The 27,045-nt window shown below is 33.6% G+C and overlaps 1 protein-coding gene across 10 annotated transcripts in view; it reads left to right on the top strand.

Annotated features, from left to right (window-relative positions):
* The window catches only part of SLIT2 (slit guidance ligand 2), a 257,708-nt gene that overhangs the window by 140,649 nt on the left and 90,014 nt on the right, over positions 1–27,045 (top strand). For all 10 annotated transcript variants that reach the window (XM_072037740.1, XM_072037743.1, XM_072037736.1 and 7 more), the window contains exons 5-9: positions 6,215–6,286; positions 15,852–15,923; positions 20,012–20,083; positions 22,891–23,054; positions 25,466–25,604. In XM_072037740.1, the coding sequence (XP_071893841.1) occupies positions 6,215–6,286; positions 15,852–15,923; positions 20,012–20,083; positions 22,891–23,054; positions 25,466–25,604 (519 nt within the window). The remainder of the gene's footprint in view (positions 1–6,214; positions 6,287–15,851; positions 15,924–20,011; positions 20,084–22,890; positions 23,055–25,465; positions 25,605–27,045) is intronic.

Here is a 27,045-nt window from a genome sequence, read left to right as displayed (position 1 = left end):
GTGCCTCCCAGTGAGGCTGATTACTTCTTTCCTTAACATCAAAACCAGGGGAATAAATAGGGGCTTGTGCAAACCTGGGCCTAGCTCTGGAGTATATTAGATATTTTAGATGGGATGCCCCATTAAGGACACTATTGCTGGAAAAGTGTCTCAGGCCATGCAAGTCCTTATAGATATCTTAATGATCATCTTAATGGTGCTCATCAGTGAGCATCCTATGTTGATATGTTTCACATGCTCCGTTTGAAAAGAATTGCTTAATGAACAAGTAGTGTCTGTTTTTTCCCCACCTGAATCTCTGTACTTTTTAAGGTATACACAGATAGAAAGATATTGTGGGGACACTGGATCATAAGCTGGAAGAAGCAAATCACAGTAAAAGCAACTGAAATTGAATGAACCATTTGATATTCATAAATGAGTTGTTCAGTTATTTAGTTTTATTTCAGGGTAAACTATAATTGACAGTTATGTTCATAAGAAAAGCTGTTAAATGTCTGCCAAAATGCATGTTTGTTTGTTTGTTTGTTTTACCACGATCTTTGTATTGCAAGTGAAAGTCTCCAAATCCAAACTCATATATTTGATTTTCAGTTAAATAATTTACAACAATTCTCATTCTGTTCATTCTTTGCTCTTTCTTTTCTCTGTAGTCTTATTATGTGAGACTGTTTGCTGCCCTGTGTGGGGTTTCATGCAGAACATAATTAGCTATTGTTGAAAATATTCTTTTCCAGTAAGAGAGGAGTACTAAGCAAGGTTTACTTTATTTGTTTCAGAAATAGTTAAATAATTATTCAGGTCCTTGATCATGGAACAATCTGACCTTTTGAACTGTTTTTATGAACCAACATAAATAAACTGATAAGTATTCAATACTTTGTTTGACTCAATGTTTCTGCCTTTTCCTTTAAAAAATCAAGACACATTACTCATTCCCAGTACTCAGTATTTTTACAAAGTAGAGAATGGCAGTATAGATTTATGATATCCCTGGTCAGACACTGAGGGAGGTTAAACCGTAGAGGAAAATAAAATTACAAGTAATTAAATTTACAAGCAGGTTTGCCATCTTGAAAAGATTTATTGTTTTAGAACGAACAATGGTTTTAGCCACATAAGAAAACTGTGATACCTTCACAGTGCGTGATATAGATATTATACATGGTGTTTCAATTTATATGATTAAAAATTTAGCATTCCTTTTAAGGTTGAATGGGATATTCAACTGGGAACTATACATGGTGAGTAATAAAATAGCTGCAATGCAGTACTGTCTGCATTTTTTAAGAGCTGAAGCACTCTATCAGGCTCATTAATATCAGGTTATCTGAGGGCTTTATCCTCAGATAAAGAAACAATAGCATATATAACTTTTCTAGTTTTTCTGTGAGAAGAGATTCATGTGTATGTGACATTCATACCAATGTTATATTGTTACAAATTTCAAATGTTAACAGGATTCTATTTTTTTTCCCCTGATATACTTCTACCTACTAACCAGTAAATATGATAAATAGAAATATATTATTTCCATCCTGTTTCTTAGAAAGGATTCAGTAGTAACAAGGTTTTTACAAAGTCTTTCTGCTATTTCATCAAAGCATTATGTATCATGTTTACTAATGTATTCCACGGGAAAAAAAAATAAATAATAATAATTAAAAAATTAACCAAATACATAAAAATGAAGCTGATTTTTTTTTTTTTTTTTTTTTTTTTTTTTTTTTTTTTGTGGAAGCTGGAGGTAATAGGCTTATTATTATCATTTTAATTTTTATTTTTTTTTTTTGTATTTTGTCAGATTTTGAAAAAGAGAGATTTGGCATAATTATTTAATTATCTGTCATAATTTCAAATTAGTCAGATTCTACTGTTGTGCCATTGCAAATATCAGATTGAAATCCTTAATCTTTGGAAACAGGTTTAAAAGCTGAGGTATGTGCAATTTAAACGAAATTATATTTTCTGTAAGTGTAATAATCCCTGAGTTTCCTTCATTACTGATCTGAGAGACACTATTGCATGTGTATGTGCTTTTATCACTTGGGTTTTATTTATTTATTTATTTAAGTAAATTATTTTAGTAATGTCATTTAGGTGCAACATATTTAGTCTCTGACTTAGAAATATACACCTGACCTTCTGTGCAGAAAAACAAAAATGTAAGCAAGCTTTCTGGAGAATCAATACAGCTGGGCAAAAGTTCAGACCTCTTTGTCACCTTTTGGCTTCATGAAACTAGCCTGAGAGTAATCTTTAAGGACATTCCACACTAAAAGATACTGAAGTTATATATAACTGTTCTGGCCCTGAAAACTTTTTTGCTCATATATGAGCAGGGCAGTACATTGAAGGCTGGGTGATTGAGGGCTCCACGCAAGCCAGCAGATGACATGATGGAAGCCCTCGAAGTTGCACTCAGTAATTTTCTGAAAGGGTCAATGGCTAAAATGCTCCACTTCAGACTTAATAATTTGGAATGTATCTCTCTAGAAGTGACTTAACAGAGTTGAGAACAATTAATTGAAAGAGGCCCGTAGGACAACTAGGATCTGTGTTAAGATGAATTTGATAAAATGTGTTATGTCATTGTGCTTTCTTTCAAAAACTCTGTAGGATATTCTTGGCTTTTTCACTCTAGTTTTATACAATATATTTTGAATCAATTCTGCTATTCCACAGATACACTATTTTTTTTTTTTCTGTGTGAAGTCTTGGACTGTTGTAATTACAAAGACTAATTTCTTCTAATGACAGTATCTTGGTCAGATTGTTGGTTTCAAATATGAAGGCAGGTTCACGCCTCTCAGAAAAACAGATTTGTTCTTGTAAAAGCAGGATGCTCTGTTCTTCAATGGCTTAAATTTTGTTTAAATTCATAGAGCCCATTTTATTTTAGGGTTTCCAAGTGTCATCATAAATGATACTGAGTGTACAGACATAATCAAATGCTGTCTCTTTTTGAAATGAGAAATGAAGGGAGCTAACACAGTTGTTAGTGCAGGAAAATAATGCCCAGCGGGCTGAAAAGGAGGAGGTTTGCGTTTTTATTGCAAAACATAGGCTGCAATGTAACTGTAACAGAATGACCTGCAAAACTGTCTGGCTTTATCTACAAAATATTTTTTTTTTCCCCATTCCCACTTTGTCCTGCTTGTGGCTTTTGTTTTGTTTTGTTTTGTTAGCAATCTAAGAATTGCAGTGGAATGAGTTAAAACATCATAAAATAAATAAATAAATAAACAGTAACTGGTTACTGAGTCCTTGGTCTGCAGTGTGAAGTGTAGGTGTAGTTTATGCAAGAATAAAAAGTTAAATGTTTGTTTAACTCACGGTTTTTATAAGGAAACCTCTTTAGAATGAGCAGATGAAAACTTTAAGCAATCAATAAATAATTACTAAAAGCTTGCCTATTACAAATAGGTATAGATTTTATGTTGAAAATTGTATTTTCTTTAAAAGAGAGGTGGAATTTTGCAATGAAAAAATTATTTAGTAACTTCTGTTACTTAAACAATTATGAGAATATTTCACAAGCCAGCAGATGCACTGCAAAAAAAAATAATAAAAAAAAAATTCCTGGAAAAGACTTTTGCCAACCTTACTTAGCTATCCGCATTTAGAGGGATGCTTTAAACAGTGCCTCTTACAGAAAGTTAGAGAACCTTTGCAATGATGCAATTTATATTTCAGATGTGCTAAAATTAGCAGAGAATACTGCACTTTAGTCTGCATGAGCCTGTGCTACATGTAAATAATGCTGACTGCATGGATCCAGCTGGCTCTTTCACATGTGTGTACACGTGTATATACACACATCTCAGTGTATGGGTTATCAAGGAACCTGGGTTGTTAATACCTGTTACTTTTTAAGTCCTTGCACTTGCTCTAAGATTTGTATTTAGCCAAAGAAAGAAAGATTCTGACCATTTATATTTTTATTAGTTTTTTAAAATAGTTTATGTATTGTCTCAATTTTGCTCATCTTCCACTTTTTAATTCTAAAAAATGGTGAATGATGATAATCTATTAACTATCATAAAAAGTGTAATGCATCATTACCCATTACCTCCTGCAGCATATATTTATGAATATGGCAGTGGTTTACACAGATATGTACATATATCTGTATTATAAAGTAATCATCGATCGTGATAAAAATCTGTATTGTTAACCACTTTATACACAATTTCTATATTGGTAAAATGTATTAGTTAATTAAAGAGAAGTGTAAATATATATGCTGTATGTAAGTATATTTGCTGTATGTATGTATGTAAGTGTAAAGATATTTGCTGTTTATATTTGTAATAGAATTTTTTGAAGGAAGTAGGTTGTTAAATCATGTTACCATAAATGCTGAAGGCTGCTCTTTCACTCATTGCTATTGAATTTATTGTCAGAGCAAATGCAGTCATATCCTATTTCAAGCTTACTTAGGTGGCTTGAAAATTAAATCACAGCTCACAGATTCTCTTGTTTTTCACACACTGTTAATAATAGCTAAATCTGGTCTAGTTTTAAATATACTTTGCAAGGTATTGCAGTACAGTATACAGTGTTGCTGAAGGTATGAAAGATTTAGTAAATAAAACTGACAATGACTTGGATAAAATAAAATTGCTGTCATGTAGGTAGAATTATTTTCAAAAGGATTATGTTACATAAATTTTACTAAAGTCAGGCAGTGTGGGTTTTTATAAAGTCCTCAAACTATTTTTTGAGTTCATAAATCTGAAAGAGATCTTCAGGAGTGATTCCTAACAACTAGAAATCTGAGCTCATTCTAGATTACATTTTAGGGAAAGAATATGTTAAAAGCATGACTGTATAATTATAACTAACGATTCCTTCTTGATCATTTCAGCTCAGCTACATGTCTTATTTCTGTGCACTGTTTTGCAATGTTTCCCCTAAAAGCTCTCTTCTAAGTCATCTAAAAGTTGTCTCTAGAAAACAAGACATTGAAAAACATTACTGTTAGGGACTGGAGTGCATGTAGATTGTGATTTGGAGTACTTGGTGTGCTTGTGGAATGAAGCTCCTGCTTTGATTTTAGCAAAATGAAATCTAGCCAGCCACAAGAAAAATTATCTTAAAATGACTTAAAATCCTAGACAGACCCAACACACAGACACGACCTATGTGCATCAGATTTGTTTCAGAATTCTATTCAGATACTCAAGCAAGCCTCTTCTTGTGTTCTCCATATTTTCCGTAGATATACACATATCTGACAGCCTCCAAAACTATATACAATGCTATATGAAATTTATATAGCAATGACTTATATAGTAATTTATATAGATACTTTAATCTGTTGATCATATCCTGTTGCACTGAACTACTCTTAATGGGGTATAAGCACTTGCACCATAAGTGAAAAGCCCTGAATTCTACTTTTTTTCTTTTTTTCTCCTTTTTGTTTGTTTGTTTTGTTTTGTTTTTACTTCAGTTTTGTAGATTTTGTTTCTAATATGGAACTGGTAAAGACAAAAATATTTCTAAAATTTGGAAAAAGGGTTGTGTGTGTGTGTATATATATATATATATATTGATGGAAAAAAAATGAATAAGAATTTTAATAAAACATTTTGGAAAAGATACTAGTTTCAGATAGCCTGATAAAGCTGGTTGCAGGATTTTTTGTTTGGTTTTGGGGGTAGGGTTGGGAGAGCATCAATGGTGCTTCTCTATCTGCTGCTAGATGATTTTTAAAATATATGGTTCTTGGCATTTTGAAACAAAATTCTAAAATATATTTATCTGAAACATTTAAACAGTTTGATAGCTGTTGTTTCTCAAGAGCTTACTGCTACTTATTTTTGCATGTTTTTTTCCATGCATAAAACTGAACATTGGACATGTCATGTGTTTGAAATGGGTTGAAAATTGAAATCAATCAGTTAAAAATGAAATCAGTTTGGCCTTCATTGTTAAATCATATAATGCTTCTACTTTTTCTTTGGCATATTCACTGTTGCTTTGTAAGGAAGCCATCTAGTACAACAAGGATAAACTAATTTGAGTATTACTGCTGCTGCTTTTTCTTCAATTACAAATCAGTTAAAGTAATAAAATAAGCTTCATCAGAAGCATTGATTGAACTGTAATGGCTAAAATTATTTTCCTACTTTTTGTTGCTGTTGTTACATGCAGAAAAAATATATATGGCAGATTTTAAGTTTCAATTTTTATTTTTTTTTGTTAGTGATCTTAGTGAAAATCAGATTCAAGCTATACCAAGGAAGGCATTCCGTGGGGCAGTAGACATAAAAAATCTGTAAGTATTTTCCTCCTTCTCTTATGCATTCTGTTTATAATGCTTTGTCAATACAGTGTCCTTTTGTTCTATCAGATATCTTTTTACCAAATACTTTTATAGCTGCTTATGGAATCTCTGTGTAAAACCAACAGATATCACTTGTGGTGGCAAAATGTTTTAATGCATCTTAAGCATACTAAAATTACCCAATATGAAAATTTAAACATTGAAATTGAGTTGAATACAACTAGGCATTGTAAGTATTTGTTTAACCTAACCTGAAGTTCATATTTGAATGTCAGGTTAGTTTAAACATTTCATTGTTCCACATGAAGAAAAAAAAAATTGTCCTGGTCTAGGAGTTTGCCTTTTGTTCACTTGGATAAGAGAAAGAAAAATCAAGCTATTATCTAGTTTTAGTCTCTATTATTATTATTATTATTATTACTTGTGTAATTACTTTTCTTACACAGTTTTCTTTTGTGGCAAAGGAACTGTTTTCTGAAAGCTAGGTTCTAGCTTTCCTGGAGATACTGACCCTGAAGTTCATGGGCAAGTTCTGAATTCTCAGGACTTCCAAATGAGAGAACATGTTTCAAGAGTTTCAAGAAAAAAGAAAGCAGTGACTTTTTGACTTTGTGTTTAGAGTAGTGAGTCAGTTTAGTGGACTGAATGAGCTGAATGGCCTGGAGACTGTGATGAACTTCCATAGTAGGAAACCTAAGGTCATCCATCCAGAAGCTATAACTGCAACTGTAAGTTGGGGGCTCGTCACTTGTAAGCAACCAACAAAAACAGAGGACACACATTCTTTTGTAGTTAAACTTTGAAAATGTAGTGCTCCATGATTATAATACAACTACAAGATAATATGTTTAATTAATAAGATATTATAATACAACTACAAAAATATGTTGTATTTTTGTTTTTTAATTTAAACACATTTGTGATACTGTCTTTCCCTACAATAAAGTCCTACCCCATCTCACTGGAAAATCTGTTATGTTCAAATATGCTTAAAAACATGTAAGCACAGTTCAAAGTAGTTTTGTTACTTTGTTTAAATGATGTTTTACGAGTTTCTACTCAGAACTGGTGCCAGCATTATTCATGGGTTAAGAGAGGATTGGCTACAAGGAGAAGCCTACTTTTTTGTGTATGTTCTGTTATATTTGAAAATTGATACAGCTAAAGAAAGAAACTTTGGTAGTAAAAATAAAAGCATCATTGAGAATTTTCTCATGGCAATGCAGTATTTTAGAGTATAATAAGTATACTTATATATAGTGAGATAGCTCCAGTCAGAAAATGAGTTGGGATGCTAACCTTTAGCTAAGATAGTATTTATATCTTGGTGTATATTTTCATGGTAAGGAAACTGAATTATGTCTAAAATGTGCATAAAACAGTAGATCTGCTCTTTAAAGCCTTTCTGTTTTGGAAGAGAATTCAAACAAAACTCACATAAAGGCTGTAGCATTGCTACAAAGTCCAAATCTGATATGTGGCATATAGTTTATAGTTTTGTGACAGCAGGAAAACTACAGAAATATCCTTTATTGGTGATCCCAGAAAATAAATAAATAAATAAACAAACAAACATATAATCTGAAATACTTATGATCAGTTGAAACCTCTAAGAAACACATCCCTCTATATTCTTGGTCATACACCTAGTGTTGTGTGAGGTATAGGTGCATCAGAATGAAACATGAGTTCCTGGGGTGAGCCACATGGAGTCTAGCACATCATTTGTGTAACTAGGTCACATATTCAGAAAATGAATGGTATTTGTGCATTTCCACAAGCTTAGTCAAGAGAAAGAGGGATGTGAACCCTAGCCTAGGTTTTTATATTATACTTAGAGAACAGTGATTGTAAGAATTGTACTTTTTTATTTCATTGTCCAAGAAAAGTAAGGAGACAATAGATGAGTGATGGATGTAGAAAGCATCACTTTGCAAACAAAGAAAACCATGAAATGAAATAATATAGCATCTATGGAATGATTATACTTAAGTCCTGAAACTACATATCTATATTACTGAGAACTGTCATAAACAGAATTCATTATTTGTTCTAATTTCACTGTTTCTTCTGTAATTGCCTAGTAGTTAAGCATACTGTTAAAGATACTAACTAAGCTTGTGGAAGAGAGGTGGAAATAAAAGGAGCAAATAAACCTGCATTAGAACACTGTAAACTCAAGTTTTGCTTTGTCTAACGTTAGATTAATTAGGATATAAATTGAAGGGGCTTTTTTTTTTTTTTTTTTAACGCAATGCATGACAAACAAACCAAACATTAATTCTAGTAAGCAATTTCAAAGACAGTTAAAGCTCACAGAAATTGAAGTGGTTATATATTTTATTTTGCTAAATGGACATTCAGCTTTCTTTCACTTCCCCTAAATATTTCCCCCCTTGTTGGAACATTTTGGGAAAGATTCCGTGGTTGCCAAAGAATGCTGTCCTAGTCTTCACAGAACAAAAGGAATTAGATGTTAACTCAGATTATCTGAAGGAAATTGATTCCTTTAAAGTTGATGATACCACTAGGATCTTTTGATTTCCTGCTAATATGTTCATTCTAGAGTCCTCTTGATGATTCTTAGAAGAAGCTGCCCAGTTCCCATGAAATGTGGATATATTTCCTTTACGGGCATCTTAATATTTACAGGATAGATTCTGTAGAAGATAAACAAATAGAGAAAGGCATTCTGAGGAATTACAGCCCCAGTGACATGCCCCACCATCATAGTTAAGAACAGCGAGAACAATAAAGTCAGTCTCCACAAACATACTAACTGTGCCCTCCCATTAGGCACTTATAGGCTATAAGATCCCATCCTCCTTCACCTTGCGTTTGCCCTTTCTTCTTAAGGCTGAACAGGTACAGCTCTTGCAGACTCTCCTCAGACATCACCTTGGTGGCCCTGGTCAGACTCACCCAGTGTCCATCTTCTGCTGGGGAGGCTGAAGCTGAGACCAGACACAGTACTGAGGTGTGATCTCCTAAATGAGAAACAGATAGGGAGGATCACTTCCCTCATCACCCTGACTTCACTCTCACAGCTGCAGCACCATTGTTGCTAATGAGTCAAGTTCTTCAAAAAACATGCCAACAAATGAGGGAATCTTAGTTTCTACAGTTTTCTCTGACTAAAAACACAGTATCCAGTATTGATTGTTCAAATTCTAAAAGTATAATTCAAAAAGCTGCTCCTGACTTGGTGCTTCTGGGAGAGAAATTTGCATCAGGAAGTTAGGTTTTCCACTTCAGAGAATGCAGCGAAACCTTCTGTGTTTGTTTCTTTGTTAGTTTGTTTTAATATGTTGAAATTATCATATAAATTAGAAATTAAATACATGTTTTTAATATACACATTAATGATGATGGTGATACAGTACTTATGGCAGAATTGTGATAGTAAATATACGCGATGTCAAAATAATACCAAGAACAGGCAACACTTTGATCATATCTCCATGCCAGTATATTGTGTCCTGTTTTTCTTGTCCTAGTCTTGTCTCATCTTAGACTACTCTGTTTTTCAGTGTCTTTGTGTCCATTTGGTTCCATTTTTTTTTCCAGCAACTGGGGACAGTTGTGTCCTCTTGAGAATTTTTGTTCCAGCAAAGGCTGCTAAAGAGGGACTGTGTTCTTCTACCCCCTGTAAAAGAACATAAAGAAAGAGCTTATGGGGACAGTGGCTCCTGGGTCAGAAAAGAAAGGGGAAGCGGACAGTCATGATGTAGGTAATGATGGTGGTGGATCATAGGGATGCTGTTGGATACTATGGCTGTCACCTCATCTTTGAGGTGACATCTTTGTCCAAAATCTTCAATAATATTATGATACTTGCTGTTTCTCCAAGGCCTTTTTGGGCCTATTGTGAAATATTTAAAGTTAGCCTTGTCACTAAAGGCATAACTGAATTTTGTAATTATCTTGATTGGCAATGACTAGACTTCTTGAAGTTCAATTTTATTAACAGTTGAAGGCCTGCTGAGAGTCCTGCTGGAGGTGTTCTCTTACTGGTTTCTTCTTAGATTATGCACAAAATTCCACTGCAACTGAAAGTGTATGTCTGCTCATCTGCACAAGTGCTAATCCAAATGCTATAATAATTTAGAATCGACGTATTTCTAACCCCTACTACTAGTCAGAAACTTAATTCAAATACTTGTCTGTACAGCTACCCATATTGCAGGTACACATCAAGAAGAATTTTCACTGTATATTAATATATTCCATGCATGTTTAAGATTTTTGGTAAAGTCAAAAAAATTCTCTGCAGGACTAACAGAAAGCATAGGTAAACTTTTCCAGTGATGCCTAAAACTGTTGTTGCCAAATAGATCAGAGAATTTATAATCTTGAGGCAAAAATGTTTTCTTTCTGACTGTTTCAATAAAAGACCATTTCAACACAGGAGCCAAATGCTATTATTAAGACTACTTACCTAAAAATTAGCCTGCTGAAAAATGTTTCCTTTTAGTCACAAACAAATCACTTATGCATTGTTAATTGTGTTTTTAAATCAGGCTTTGAAGGTGAGTTTCAAATCAGAATTCTCTGAAAGCATATTGAAAACTTTCTTGCAAGTGTTCTTCTGGCACTTGAAACACCAATGAAAAGTCTGAAGTGGTTAAAATTTAAAAATCTGTCCAAAATTGGTATTTATTTGTATAACAGTACATAAGTGAATAAAACAATCCTGAGAATAATGCAAATTCTGTTTGAGGACTTAAATCTTGGAGAAAATTAGTTTATGCTTCTATTGACCTTCTAAGATACACACAGAACTTGACTGAACTCTCGGGAGCCTTTAGGCCTTTACACATCTCCACTACTTTGGAAAGCAAGACTGCCTTTGCTTTACTAAACATATTCACGCTGAGAGGAGACTTGCAAGGACTTTTTTTTTTTTTTTTTTTTTTTTTTTTTGTAGAGCAACTAACTAGAAATGGCTCTACAAGTAAAGATTCTATAATTATTATTTAAATAAACCGTTCTAACAACTTTCATGTGATATGTGCTTACCCTGTGTTCCACACTAGAATAGGAACCTATTTGCTCCCCCATTTGTAACAGTCTTGAGGCTGTTTGCCATCTAACTGGCTAAATTAAATAATTTCTGTGAAGTCATACTTATGTCATAATATCTTTGCATTACATTAATTACAGATGTTTCATTATGTGGTTTTGCTTCTTTTCACACAAGTCTTCCATTTCTCCTTGTTATCATTATTATTTTATTTTTCATTTTCTTCCTGGAGAGTATTTGTGGATTTAGATAAATGAAGTGCTCAGTAATTTTGAGAGGATGGATCTATAAATCTTTTCTCCTTTTTCTTATAGTTTATTCAGTATGTATGCCTAATTTAGAGTTTTTTGTTTGTTTGTTTTTTGTAAGCTTTGCTTATTAATTTTGGGTTAAAAGAAAAAGTATATATTTGGTATATAATGTATATTAGAATATTATGCATTCAAAATGTTTTACAAGACGTATTAGGATAGAACAAAATGAACTACATTAGCAAGTGCATGTAGATAAAAATACTTTACCTCTGAATAATAGAAATAAACAGACACAGGGTACAAACAGTTTTCTGAAGTTTGATTAAAGACTTAGAATAAATTTTTGCACAATTATGTTACATCTTTCTCAGCTAATACCTCTGAAATTATTGATCCCTCTTGAAAGTGAAATTGAGAGGGGAATTGAGAAATAGGAAAGCATAACCCAGTTTTGTTATAAAAAATACAGGGAAAAATTAAAATAGTGACTGTTTCCAAAAATTCTATTGCAATGATAAATATTCTGCACTCTGTTCTTTTCCCAAGGAAAAAAAAAAAAAAAATATATATATATATATATATATATATATATATATATATATATATATGAAGTACAGCATACAGTGTGCTAAAACTAGAAACTTTTTCTAAATGTTTACTGTTGAGGAAGACACAGCAGGGATCTAGAAAAGTTTCTGACTCTTGCTGATGACTTCTTAAATATGTTTACCATTAAGTTGATCCATTAGTAGAATATAATTATTTGTGAGCAAAAAAGAAGCTAAATCTGCATGGTGCCTTTCTTGCCTTGGACCACAGTGTGTCCTCAAGTGCTGAAGAGCAGGAGAGTAAAGTAGACATAGACTGAAAATGTTGTAACTTTAAACTCAGCCTCCATGAGGAAAAAATGTTTTCTCTGTCAGTCAGATACAAATTAATTATTTTTTTTCTGTATGAGAATAGAAGTTTTCAAATGTATGCTACGTATTCTGTTAGTCATGAAATACTCTTCTTGTGACATAAGGGTTTTTTTTAATTATCATTATTTATTTGTCATCTGGTAGACAACATATGCTAAAAATTTAAAAAAAAATACAGAAAAAAGAAAGGTAAGATGTATCAGCAAAACCAATAAGTAAACAATATTTTAAGAAACACATTTTTTTATCAGTTGAATGGTCTTTGCTACCCATGAACAGTAACATTTTAAATAGCAGTAGATAGTAAGTATATGAAATACCTGGGTAATGCTGAAAGTACAAAAAATAATTAATTCTCTGTGACATCTGAAATATTTTGAGTATAGCAGCTGTTGCTTGGCATTTTATGAGCTTTCCAGGAACCACATTGCCCAACATAATTAGCTACTATGTGGAAAGTTGGAGGGAGAAAAGTAGAGGAACAGAGCAACTTTTCGAAGAGAGGAAGTGGTCCCACATAGAAAAGACCCATTGTAGAGATGGTGGGGGAAAAAAAAACATGAAGAGAGACTGGGGAGTGGGGTAGGATGAAGATGGGCCATGGGTATATGTGCTGGTCCATGTCTGGTCAGCTTCTGTTTTTCAGGGCATTTCAATCATGTGTAAAGAACAAAAGAAATTCTCATGGAAAAAAAAAAAATGAAAACCAAAAAACATGCTCTAAAATTAAGTTAGTATTATTTGTATAGTCAATAACTTAGTGGAGAGAAAAGCTTTTATTAGCACATAGCGTTATTTTAATATATGGTTTTGAAAGTCATCGTGCTAAAAAAAAATAAATGATAAAACATTTAAATTTGAGACATGTACTTTTTTGCTCTCTTGCTTATGTCTGAAGCCACAGTGCTCACGCATTTTGCTCTCAGGAGACAGCCTTACCCCAAATATTCAGACTGCTTCAGTATGTCCATTAGAGAGAAATTATACATTAATGATACACTGATTATGTCTAACATTTGTCTAACATTTTGTTTGCGTTATATATGCAGTATATATCTTTACCTTAACAGATAGTTACTAAGTTACTATTCAAGCCATACACACAGTCTTCAAAGTCAAAGCTACTTTTCATAGCTTAAAAAAAATGTTATGCCAATTGTTCATAGTATTTTTTTTTTTATGTATGTATCATGGTGGAAGACCATCTAAAACATGAAAAAAGTAGTATTTTTCAATGATAATTTAGAAACACAGGAAATATTTGTCCTCCCCCATCCATAAAACTCCCTTCCCCCCAAACCTAAACCAATTCAGTAAAAACAAAGTAATCTTTCTGGTAAGAAAATTTAAATGAAAACAACTCACCATTCACTAACATAGTGGTAATGGTGATTCACTAAAGGAAGACATCCAAAGGTTTCCAGGTGCACCACAACTGCTGCCAGTCCAGTGGAAGAAATCTGCCTTTCAGTTTGTGTAGGACAAGATTTGCTCAAGTGCTTACTCTACTGTTAAAAGATTTTCCTTTGTGTATAATATGGATGATTTAGAAGAAGCTGTGTCAGCACTGATTTATACATTGACAGCTAAGGATAATAAGATATGGGCAAACATACAGCTCACCCTTTTACAGATTAACCTGCAGACTGCATTAGGCAAATTCGATGGCATTAAAAGATTTTTCCAATTTGTCTGGAAACAATTTCTCTTTTGTATCGTGTCAAGGGTAGCATTTCATGCCATTGTACTAATTTAAATAGCTTTGATAAATTGTTCAAGAGGTTAAAGAACTGTACTGTATATATATTTTACCTCTTTAAAATAAAAAGGCTATTAACTTAATTGTTAAATGAAATTAATTAGTAAAAATGAAAAGAGCCTGAGAAAGTAGGCTTTAATATTCCAACACTGCAGCACTGGTGCTGTAACATTGCACCAAAATGATTAAAGATCATATTCAGGAAATTATAGTTTGCATTTCAGTATAGCTTTCAGTACAAAGAAACACAGACACCGCTATAGTTATGATAATATTTTATTCCTACATAGTAGTAATTCAGATGAAAAATATCGATGAAACTATAAGAACTTTATAAAAGTTGGACTTCACACTCAACAGTGGGTGTGATGATTTATTAATAAAGTAAAAGGTTATCAGAGATTCAGAAGAATCACAGAAAATGCTTTAGTAAAAGCTTCATTAGCCCTGGTAGCTAATCTATAATTGCAGACAGAGAGGGCAGAGTTCATTTGTATTTTGTTCATTTTCTTAGCAATGTTCACACATATTTACTCATACATCTTATCTGATACTGACAAGTGTCGGGCTTGAAGATCTGGTTGTTTAAAGTGAGATTGTATTTCCTTGCAAGTTGTGCCTCAAAATGCATATTTATAGGAATTATATTTATAGGCAATATTTATAGAAGAAGCTTATAACAAGGGAAATTGGGATTTTGTATTTGCACGGTGGTTAATTTCAGCAGACTTTTTAAAATTGTGCAATATGTACTGTATCAATGTTATGAAATGAAAAAGTAATAGTATTCTTCAGAGAAATGAATGTAAATTTTTCATAACTTAATACTTAAAGATTAATAATGTATGGGTTGGATTGCTGAGTTTTACGTCCAGAATTCAAGTGCTCTGTGGCAACATCCTATCTGCATACAATTGCAGAGAGAACAAACTATGCAGAAAATCACACACTGAGGCTTGCAGCAGAAATGCTAGTTTCATTTGGAGCAGAATTAAAGGATATAGCTAACTGGGTATGTAAATACCTTGAACATTAATATTTCTACATTGGGAAACATTCTAGAAGGCAATTACTGTAAACCCCCACCCTCAGCCCCACACCTCCCATCTGGGGCAAATGCACCCCTAAAAGTGGTCCCTCGCTCGCTCCTGCCAGGGCGCAGGGAATTAACATGCAGCTGGGCTGCTCTGATAAATGGATTCTGTTAGGTCACCGAGGGGATGCGTGTGACATTAAGTGATTTACCGTCCTTTACCTTAATGAAATTGTTTCAGCAAGATGACGCTGAGAGCTTTTAATGGATAGCTTTTCTTGATGTAATGAAATTGCATTCCTTTGGCATTTAATATAAGGTGCAGTTATTATTTACTGGAGCTCTCCTGGAGCTGCTGTTTTGCGCAGACAGTTCAGAACAAAAAGAGATTTCTGTGGCAGCATCCAGGCCGGCATGGTGTATGACAGTCTTAAGCATACGGGTGTATTTGCAAGAGCATTTCAGCTAGTGTGGCCTGGCCATGCAGACCCTTCAGGAGGCTTGCTTCACACACAGCACTGCCAGTGCTCATCTCTTTTACAAATACCTTCCTAATCTGTTTAACAGGCAACTGGATTACAACCAGATCAGCTGTATTGAAGATGGGGCATTTAGGGCTCTACGCGACCTGGAAGTGCTGTAAGTATTTCTTGTATCTCTGACTTTTAGCAAGAGCTTGATATCTGGGGAGTGCTAATGCAAAAGCTTATCTGTGAGCTGCAGCCTGGTGTCAGAATGGTCTAGTGAAAAGATGTCTTTAAAATAATCCACTGCAATGTGCTATAAAATGGTAAAATTATCTGGGGAGACAGAGATGCTCCTTTACTCTGCAAGACAACCATACTACACAATTAAAATTAAAAAAAAAAAAAAAAGTATAATGTAGATACCGTAAGAAAATAATATATTTCTTATTAAAAGGGAAGGGAAGCATTAATGAATCCAATTCTTTTTGTAAATGATACATCACTGTAGAAGTGCTGAATGTTTTCAGGATTGCCTTTGTTGTACAGTCTGACATCAGTTTGATCTTTTAGCCTCTCTACTTAAGGAACAATATACTAAATGTATCTGACAATCTAGATGTCTTCAAAGAGGCACTTTCCTAGCAAAATACTGTTGTTATGTGGTGAGATGTTTAGCCTGTCCATATTAAACAGAAATTTTGATTTTAATTCCTGTGGGTATGTGTATAAAACATATACAGAAAATATCATTTTATGTCATTGAAGGTTTGTAGGTGCAGAATACCCTCTACTCAGAATACAACAAAATACTCTTTTGCATACTTTTTTCTTACTGTTTTAAAGTTGCCCTCAGTGAGGTTAAAGGTAACAAAATTATCATCAGTGACCTCTGACCTGAAAATAGTGACTGTAATGAGCAAAGTGTCTCCATTCCCAAAGAATATGAGACACAGCACACATTCCTGAAATATTTTCTCTGACAGTCAAAATGTCACGTTTTTTTTTCTGTGCTTTTTTTTTTTTTTTTTTTTTTTTTTTTATTAAGGGAGCTGAAAGACTTTGTGAATCAGTGAGTTACTTCATGTTAGTTTGAATAACACTTGGTAAATCTCACCTTGGGGTGGGAGGAAGCTTCTTTTTTTTCTTGTAAGATTCTGAAGTAAAATACCTTTACTGATTAGTTACTGATAGTGTCCAATAATATGTACAAGAAACTAAGAATGTGTGAGCTACTGCAGTAAAGTTTTATTTTAATATGCAATAGTTGATCTTACTTATGAGTGAATGGTTCTGACAGCTGATTTATTTATTTATTTATTTATTTTACAGTATAGCAATAAAATAAATTGTTAATTTTCTATCAGTAAATCTGATGTTCTGTGAGATTTTTATCTTTGTATCTCATGTTTTTTCCAGTGGTGACTTAATCTGGTTATCATGTGTTTTAATATGAGCCTTTACATCTGGAAGCGTTAAATGTGTATGCATGTGTGTGTATATAACTGAATATTTGTAGTTTTTAAAGCTCACGATTTTTAGTAGTCTAAAAAGGTCATTCTTGCCAGTAGAAGTTAATGGTAGGAAATTCACATTGATTTCAATGAATGCAAAAGGGAACAGAACTATATAAAAATAATCATCTGCTTAAAAAGTAGGTAGTTAGAATTTTGTGAATATACCTTAACTATTAGTATTCAAATATACAACTACAAGTTGTATATCCTGACTTATGTTGTGTGATAAGCAATGACAGTTTAGAAAATAAATTTTAAAGAGATATTTTGAACATTTACTGAAAGTATGCATCTAATATGACTAATGCTTTCCAATAAAGCATTAGAGATATGCAAATCACACCACAATATATACACAATGAGTAGTATAAAGACTATGTATTTTCTTTCCATTTGAAGTTAATTATTCTTAGCACAGAATTTGTATATTACTTCAAACTATATGTTGAAGCTTTTAAGAAATTTTTAAAGTTACTTGGCCTGAAACAGTCTTTAGTTACAATTTGAATTTTTTCAATTTTTTTTGAAGTAACAGGTCTTATAAATTGGTTAGACAACTGCAGAATCTTGGAGACTATTAATGTTAAAGATACAAAATCAACATGAAATTTGGAAAGATGGAAGCAAATTTAGATATAAACCTGCCCACTTGTTAATTTGCTAGCAGGTTTCTGTGAAATTTTATTTTTTTGTTCTTCCTTTTGCTCTTTCTTTATATAAGAGAAAATCAGCCATACTGATTTTAGCCAAACATTGACTATGAGAAAATATATTGTGTTGCCATATTAAAATAATAAAGTATCTAAGAAATTCAAGAAATGTTTTCTGTCATCACACTTTTTGCAATAGTGTGTAACAGTTTTAGATATAAGTATGGAGCAAATTCTTTTTTTTTTTTTTTTTTTTTAATTAATTTTAGATTTGTAATGAAATCAAGCATTTTGGATTACAGTAGCTATAAAAATGGTTTTATTTCTTATTTATCTCTTACATCAACTCTTATGTCTTTCTGTGCCTTGCAAAAAGATAAATTAATAGCTCTTGTATACACAACAGCAAGTCAAACACAAAATATCTGAAATTTAAAATTAAAACCTTTTATAGATGTACATTCTTTAAACAGTTAACAGCTATGGAAATATGTACTTGTTTCCATTCCCTTAATTGAAAAAAGGATGATTTAAAAACCTTTTAAGAAGTCGTGCAGAAAGAAGTATTGGAGCTGTCATTTAGCATGTGGACACTAAGAAAATCCTGGAAAAGTCTTCTGTCGTTTGTTTACTAGGCTGTCATTTGTTTACTAAGACACCTTTTGCAGATATACCCACTTCCCACTTGGCCATTTTTTTTTTTTAATTCCATTTTGTCAAGAGTTGGACTTGATGATCCTTAAGGGTCCCTTCCAACTCAGGATATTCTATGATTCTATGATTCTATGATTTTGACCCACTCCCCCCCCCCGCCCCCCCCCCTTTTATTTATTTATTTATTTCCATTGATTTATCTCCTCTTTGTTTATGTAGTCCTGAGGGCACACAGGGGAGATGCCTTATGCATAGTGAAGAAAACATTTAGGATGTTGAATGAGTAAGCACACAAAGGTAAAATGCAGCACATTGCACCAGTAATTAATTGCTTGGTTAATATGGAAGCATATAGTTTAATGCTGTTCAGTGTGCTGTGAGTTTACCTTTATGTGTTTGGGGATCACAGAGTAGTTAAAATTTACTCAGAACATGCACAAATTACATTCTGTTCTGTTTGTTTTTAATAGTTCTTGTTTTAAAAAGGAAAAAATAAAAAGATTTGGGTAGTGCAAATTATTATTTATTAGTCTCATAATTGTGTTTACAACCATACAGCATATTCTCTATTGTATTCAAATGAGTAATCTCTAAGCTGAAACTGTAAATTCTGTACTTGTTTCCTTGTTCTGGAGTCAAGCTTGTTTGCATTTTATTTGCAGCCTAAAGACAATAGTTAACTGTAGGATCGTTCATACAGTTCTATTATCTTTACAAACTACACTTACTGTGTGTGACAGTTCTGTGCCAGCCAACAATTGATTAAGATTTATTCCTAGTTTTTGTCTCAAGTTCTGGGCACCTTGTCTAAAATGTAAATTATCTGTTAGAGAATTAACATTCCCGCCTCCTTCCATTGTATAGCAGAAGGTCACCTATTGTTCATGCAGCTCTGGATCATCTGCAGCAACACTGTTCTGTATAAAAATTGACTGCAGTTCTGAAAAGTTCAGAAGATTCATGGGGAAAAAAAAAAAAAAAAAGGCAGATCTTGAACTCTCAGAAGCTAGAAAGGGAGACCAGAATCCTAAAACCTAGGACTTTTCTCCAAAAATACTCTGGAACTCTTCTTTACGTCAAGATGGCAGTCTTGGCTTTAACGCTCTTAACTTAATGTTACCAGTCTTAACTCTTAATATTACCAGTCTTAACAGTGGCAGAAGCTCTGTTTCTGTCCTCTGAGTTGATCATAGGTTACTGGGGTCTCTGTTTACTTAGGGTTATTAATGGAATGGTCAAATCACAATGTTTTAACAGGGATTGAAAAGGGAGCCAAAGCGGACCTCAAAGCATGGTCTTATTTCCCCAATAGCCATGTCTAAAAGCAGTACGCCTTGTTCTTCATTAGCCATGCCTTGTAAAAAAAAAGTGTAGTCAGTGTGACATAAATAAGTGTAACATGTAAGTGTAACATGTTAACATGCTTCTTCTTTACTTCACAGCACTCTCAACAATAACAACATCACCCGACTGTCTGTTGCAAGTTTCAATCATATGCCCAAACTCAGAACTTTGTAAGTAATCCCATGGAAGCTGGCTGCCATCATTATCAACCCAGTGTGTTCAGTATAACATTTTTTCCTCAATCAAGTTTTGTCAGTGGCCTATAAATGCATATTCAGGAGGAGATGGCATACTCTCAGTCAAAAATAATATTGAGTTTGGTGAGCATGATCTTTGTGTGTGTGTGCCAAAAAACCCTAAAAGGTACTGTCAAGTGACTAATATCTGAACTCAGGAGATCTAGAAACATTTGTATTATTTTCACCCCATTTCTTTAGGGTATGGGGTGATGGGAATGTTTTCATGGCCTTTTCCCAACTGGGTGTTCCATAGTGTTGCATTTGTTCACTGAAAAGCTTCACGTTCTTACAAAAAAAAAAAAAAAAAGGTGGGGGCAGGGGAGATTCTCTTTTATATTTTACAGTTGCATAGAGTAAGAAATTGATGTTTTTTGAAAGTCAAAAATTTGTTTTACTTTGAGCTATTGAATAGGTCACATTTCATTTAGGAACATGGAAGAATCTTTGATTGGCTGTCAGATGTGATAAATGGGAAATCTTTATGCTTTTATTACTGTACTGCTAGCAGACCTAATTAAACTAAACTGGCTCTCCAACATTCTTTGTAACATAAAATTATAGGATCATCCAGTAGTGCTATTATAATTAAAGTTGTGTCAGCATTTACAATAAGGTTCCCATTTTTAGAGGTTATGACTTTTGCAGAATACTTCTTATACTGGAAGAATACTAAAACAAAACACAGTGATAAAAGTGTATATGCAAGTGATACAATTTGGTGTTATTTATTCTGTTTATACTGAACTAAGAATAAACGTACACTGTGTTAATCAACAAAAACAGACTCTCTCAAGGTATAGTTCTGACACACTGTCAAACAGACTTTCCACTGAAGTGGTAATCAGAAATGAATGGGATGTTCCCATCATAGTTCAAGAGTAGCTTTTGTTGTTAAAGAATTAATTTTGCAAAGAGCCTGTCCATTTTCTTTTATGCATGTTTACTTGCACAAATGTTTTAAATCATTAGTGCTATTGACTTAAGTTAGCATAACATCAGTAACTGAAAAAACTGCACTCAGGTGAGTAGTTCTGTTGACTTCATAACAGACTTGTAACTATTCTCATTTGGATAAATGCAAGAGCTCTTGAATTGTACTGACCATGGGCTTTTGGTGGCCTCAGTTATATTTTGAGAATAGAATTTCATTTAATTCTTTTGTGTCTGAGACTTGAAAAATTGAATATCCATCTGTTCCTCTTTCAAACTTTGAAATCCAGTTTATATTCTGAACTCCAGATTACAGTGAATCAAATTAGCAAGTTTTGTTACCATTTACATTTTTTTGTGAGTTATTTTATCTTTTTGAATATTTTAGAAGCAAAAGAAAACAGGCACATAGTCCTAGATTATAGGTGTAATATCCCATTTGCAGTCCGAATATGCTTGTATAACCGTATTAATTTCAACGGCATTAGTTCAGATTCGCAATGGTGTTCTTGCCTACAGCTGGCCACAGATTGTACTGAATGTGTATGCTGTATTCTGAGCTATGTTTGCAAAGCACCCGCACAAGAATCAGTGCAGGAAAAGGCATTGCCTTTAATTCTAGTCATTTTTTGTAAATAATAAAAAAAAAAAAAAAAACAAAAAAAAAAAAAACAAAACAAAACAAAAAAAAAAACACTGAGTTAAAGTCTTTTGGTTTTGTTGGTTTATAGCACAATTCATGTTGCTTTAAGGACTTTCTATGGACTAATTAGACTTCTTGTTTAAATTCTCATTTTCTTGCACTTTCTTTCCAGTGATTTAGTTAGGATTGAGCACATTATCTAAAAGGGACCAAAATGACATTATTCTGTTATGGATGGTTCTGAGTAAGGATTTGATTTATAACCGTGGATGTCTTTTTCTGTAGTTTGAGAAAAACGCAAGAGCCAGGGAAAAGTTAGAGCCAGAGGAAAGTAATTTACCAAATTTAGTGAATGCATTTGTCTGATGTTTTATCAATGGTAAAGTGCTTTCTGCCACTTGGCAAGGAGCCGTGGTCTTGTGTCGGTCTCTGCCAACCAAGAGGCGACTTCCTTAATTCCATTGCTTGCTGCCATTTGGTCTTTAAATTTCAGGCATTGCTTAGGCTGTATTTCCCTAGGAGCCAAAAGTAGCTAATCCCCCTTTCTGCGATTAAACAAAAAGAGAGGAAATCAGAAAAGGGATGTGAAAGAAGGTGTTTTATATTGAGTTATTACTCTGTCTTGTTCTGCAGAAAATGAATATGACCTGTTAGAGGGATTTTTCAGGCTGTTTCTATAGAGACTGATAAAGGACAGACTTAGATGTATCTAATTGGAAACCAAATCTTTTATTAACTCTTCCTTTTTGACAGTATATTATCACTATAGGACACTACAGTGATGTGTTACTTTGGACATTTCTGTGTTATTCATCATTTGTTCATATCTGGACTAAGACCTCTGAGCTTTCAAGCTCTTGTGTGTTTACTTTTTTCTTCAGACAAGAGGAAAGAAACTATAGGTAGTTTACTTTCTTAAGAAGTCTTCATCTTTTTTGTGATTTAGACCACAATTAAAAGGTCATTTTGCTGCTTTTATAAGCTTTGTTTATTAGCCTGTAACTCCCAGACTTTTAATGAAAGACGTAAAACATTAATCACTCATTCATGATTTTTGTTAGTAAAGCAGCACAGTTTGGTGCTACAGGGGGGAACAGGAAGGATGGGTTGCTCTTCTATTTCTTCTCCCCAATTTAACCATATGGTCACGCTTCTTCTCATGCAGTCGCCTTCACTCCAACAACCTTTACTGCGACTGCCACCTGGCCTGGCTGTCCGACTGGCTGCGGCAGCGGCCTCGCGTCGGCCTCTACACCCAGTGCATGGGCCCGGCCCACTTGCGGGGGCACAACGTGGCGGAGGTCCAGAAACGGGAGTTCGTCTGTAGTGGTAAGGGCAGCACATTTGCACGGCCTGACAACAGCTCAGCAGGGACTGTTCATGCTACACCTTGCTAGCTTTTGCATATTTTTTTTGTCTTTTTTTTTTTTTTTAATTTAATGAAGCTAATCATTTTTATCAGTATTTGTATCTTCTGTCGTGGTGCTTCTGTACTTACAAATTTTGTGTGAATGCTGCATAGCCATCATGAAGAGTGGGGAGAGAAACAGAAAATGAAGTAAAAGATACACGGACTGAGAACATAAGGCCTTTTAGTACTAAGGAAAAAGACTTTAGTTAAAAGGATAAAAAAAAAAAAAAAAAACAGGTTGTTTTTTCTTTTTTATTTTTCTACTTCAGTTTAAACAGTTTTCTGAAGCCTAAATAAACTTCTGAATGTTACTGGTATGCTTTTATGATCTTGTGGGTGGCATCCCATGGCAGGGGGTTGGAACTAGATGATCCTTAAGATCCCTTCCAACCCAAGTGATTCTTATGATTCTTTAGTGCATCAGGTTGTTTTCTGATGTGAAATGACAAAATGACAAATGATTCAATACTAATCACATTTTCTCTATTTATTTTTTTTTCCTTTATTCATGTCTCCTAGATGAGGAAGAAGGCAAGTTTATCTTTCTTATTTAGATATTTTTAAAATTGATTGAAAAATTTCTGTAAACTTTACCTGCTGTTTCAAGGTTCCTCAAAATATTGAAAAACAACTGGAAAATAGCTGTCTGTTCATTCATTCAGCAGGACTGCTTCTACTAGTTAATTTTCTGCAGACCCCTAGATCGCTATTGCCAAATATGCCAAAATTTACACAGATCTGTTTGTGGTTTTGTTTGTTTGTTTGTTTTTAAACAGCTTTATGCAGTTTCTATCCATACTGAACTGCTTCTAACATCACAGTATAAAGCACCATGACATCCTAACATGGCAAATGATAACCACATTCTTACCATACTTCAGCCTTTTATGTATACTTAAAAGAGCTCCTAACAAAATTACTTCATGTATCTTGTTCGTAAACTGCATAGTTTTATAACTTGGACACTAATGCTGATTTTGAAGATGGGGAATGACCATGTTTTATCTCTGGATCACTGTTTGGTTTTTTGTTTGCTTTTTAAGTAAGATAGGTGAAATATTTTCTGTTTGTTAGTTTTGGCAGCTGTTTGCACTTTTGTAACAGATACCTTAACATTAAAACAAATGATTATATTGCAAACTACTATCTCAAAAGACCAGCCTTTCCAGCAGAGTAATTATAAAACTTGAACAGTCATTCGAAGTTGTAAATAGGAACAGCACTGGCTGCAACGTTAAAGTGACATGTCATACGTTATCAGTGTACCCTTTCTATCTTAATATATGACATAAAATACAACACGACAGATTTCATAGCCCAGAAGTGGTTTTTTTTGGTTTGGTTTTCCCTAGGTGTTTCAAAACAGTCTCTAGCTTTTTTACCTTAATAGGAAAGAAAACAGGGAAAAAAGGGGGAAGGGGGGAGATTCATGCCTTTCTCATGTCTTCATGCCTTCCATATCATTACAAAACAGTAATTTATATCTTTAAATCACTATAATAATGACATGCTCTACTTAATATATTATAAAATATGCAACCTATTTGCAGGAAAATGTAATAAGATATTTATTTCCTAAAACATATCTAAATATGTGAGTATTAAGGTTACATGTAATTATAAATGCCAAATTTAACATAAAACTCCTAGGGGATGACACAAAGTTGTGTAAATTCATGGCTACCTGACTAGTTAGAAAGACTGTTAAACTGGGGGAGAAAGTCTGCTGAGCTAATACAGAGTGAGAGTATAAGCTATGTAGTCAAACTTATTTATTTATCTCTGTGATTGGATGGAAAGGTCATAATTCCAAACTTGTCTGTAACTGGTGCATACACTGAAGGATAATACTCATTAATGAGTATTTGCAGAACTGAACTAAGAGAAGAGCTTCAGTGTTCATGGCAAAGTTCATTAATTTCTGTTGACATTCATTTTTAATACACATAATTCTGAAAACTGAGTAAAACAATAATTGTTTTTAAAACCACAGAATAAATAAAATATACCTAAAAATGGACTACACTTAGCCTTCTTTAAAAAAGTGATTTTGAATACAAGTGTATGAAGTAACTGAGAAATGATGAAAGAGCCAGCATAGTAGTTGAGCATTTTTCTTTAATCTCATTATTGTGTCAACATGTTGGTATTAATTAGGTATTTAAAATAATGCAATTTGAAATCATGGATAGGAAACAATGTTTATTCTTTTAAGTTCTGTTTCCATTTTTTCATGGAGGTGTAAAGTGTGACGTTTTACTTTTGAGGTAAACTGGATTAGTGCTTGACAGGTTTATACAGTTTTAGAAGAAACTCTTTTCTTTTGCAGGTCACCAGTCTTTTATGGCTCCATCCTGCAGTGTCTTGCATTGTCCCACTGCATGCACCTGTAGTAACAACATTGTGGATTGTCGTGGAAAAGGCCTTACTGAAATCCCAACAAATCTTCCAGAAACCATTACTGAAATGTGCGTAATCTGATTTTTTTATTCTTTCAACGAACTTGCAGAGAACAGTTTTGTCTTATGTATTCATTGTTGTTATTTGTAAAATATGCATTATACAGGGTAAGAATTTTGTAGTGCACATTTGCATTCAGAAATAAAAGGAATATATAGATACATGAAAATATTTAAGACATATATGTTCTCTTACGAGTTAGTTTTATGTGTATTACTCACAACTCGCAGTTAAAACTGTATTCTGAGTTGGTTTAAAACTAATTCATGAATCCTTACTTTTCTGCAAGTAAGTGGCTTCTCAATGCAGGCTATAAATTCTGTTGCTTTCACTGTTGCTCACTTTCCATCACCTTATTCAAGTCAGAGGAGCATATCTTGCAACAAAGACAAGAGACTTGCATTGTTCATACTAAGTATTCTGCTAAAGCTGCCTCCTCAGAAGGATAGTTTAAGAAGGCAAAAGTGTGGTGGTTGATTGCAATCTGTGATATAGTCATTGTGTTAATACTATATAGCCGTGGTTGGAAGAGCATGCATGCTGATAAGGTTTCATGACATGCCACAAACAACAGCAACGTCTACAAAATGTGCAACTGCATCCTTACCACCAGAGTCATAGGAGTGTGGCTGAGAGGTTGTGTGAGTATATAGAAAGGCTGCTGTTGTGTTGTTGCAGGGGAGGAGCAAAAGCAAAAGGTGAGTTTACATGGGCACAACTAGAGATTGCAAGCGTGTTCCTAAATCTTTATTTTAAGGGTCATCAGTCCCAAAGAAATTATAGGATATAGGAGTTACTAGTTGACCCTGAATTCACTGTCAAAAGAAATGACCATGAGGCAGAAGCAAATGGGAATTTACAGAATGGAGATGTGTATCATCCTGTCTTCTGCTCACCTGTTGTTCTAGGTAAGAAATGCTGATGTGTTTTAAGCATTTAACAGATGTCCAGCATTTGGTTAAGCATTTAACAGATTGCAAACTGAGGCTGGATATTTCCTGCTAGGATATTTCCTGCGATGTGCACATTGTTCACATCGCAGAGTGAGGCCTTTTCACATGCTGAGGTCCATAAGCCATTAATATTACTAAATATGTATGCTTAGGTGCTCATATAAATATGTATAATATGTGTGCTGTGTTATATGTATAGATCATAGTCGTACACTGTAAACTATCTGATATCTCTGTTGTGTATCTGGTACATAAGTAAAGTTTACATTAAAAAGCAGATTGCAGTGTTTTGTACAGTTAATGCCATTCATAAATAATACACAAATAAACATACATATTCAAAATCTGGTACAAGGCAAGGTAGGACATTACAAAGGCAAAATTTAGTATTTATTTTAAATGAAACAGGTATGTACCAGTGAATGCCAGTGTGATGAGAGAACTGGACTTCAGTGATTGACTTAGTTTCTGAGTAAACAGGAGGACAGAGATACGA

Source organism: Anas platyrhynchos, chromosome 4 (genome assembly GCF_047663525.1).
Source record: "Anas platyrhynchos isolate ZD024472 breed Pekin duck chromosome 4, IASCAAS_PekinDuck_T2T, whole genome shotgun sequence".
NCBI lineage: Eukaryota > Metazoa > Chordata > Aves > Anseriformes > Anatidae > Anas > Anas platyrhynchos.
This window is presented reverse-complemented; position numbering and strand designations above follow the sequence as displayed.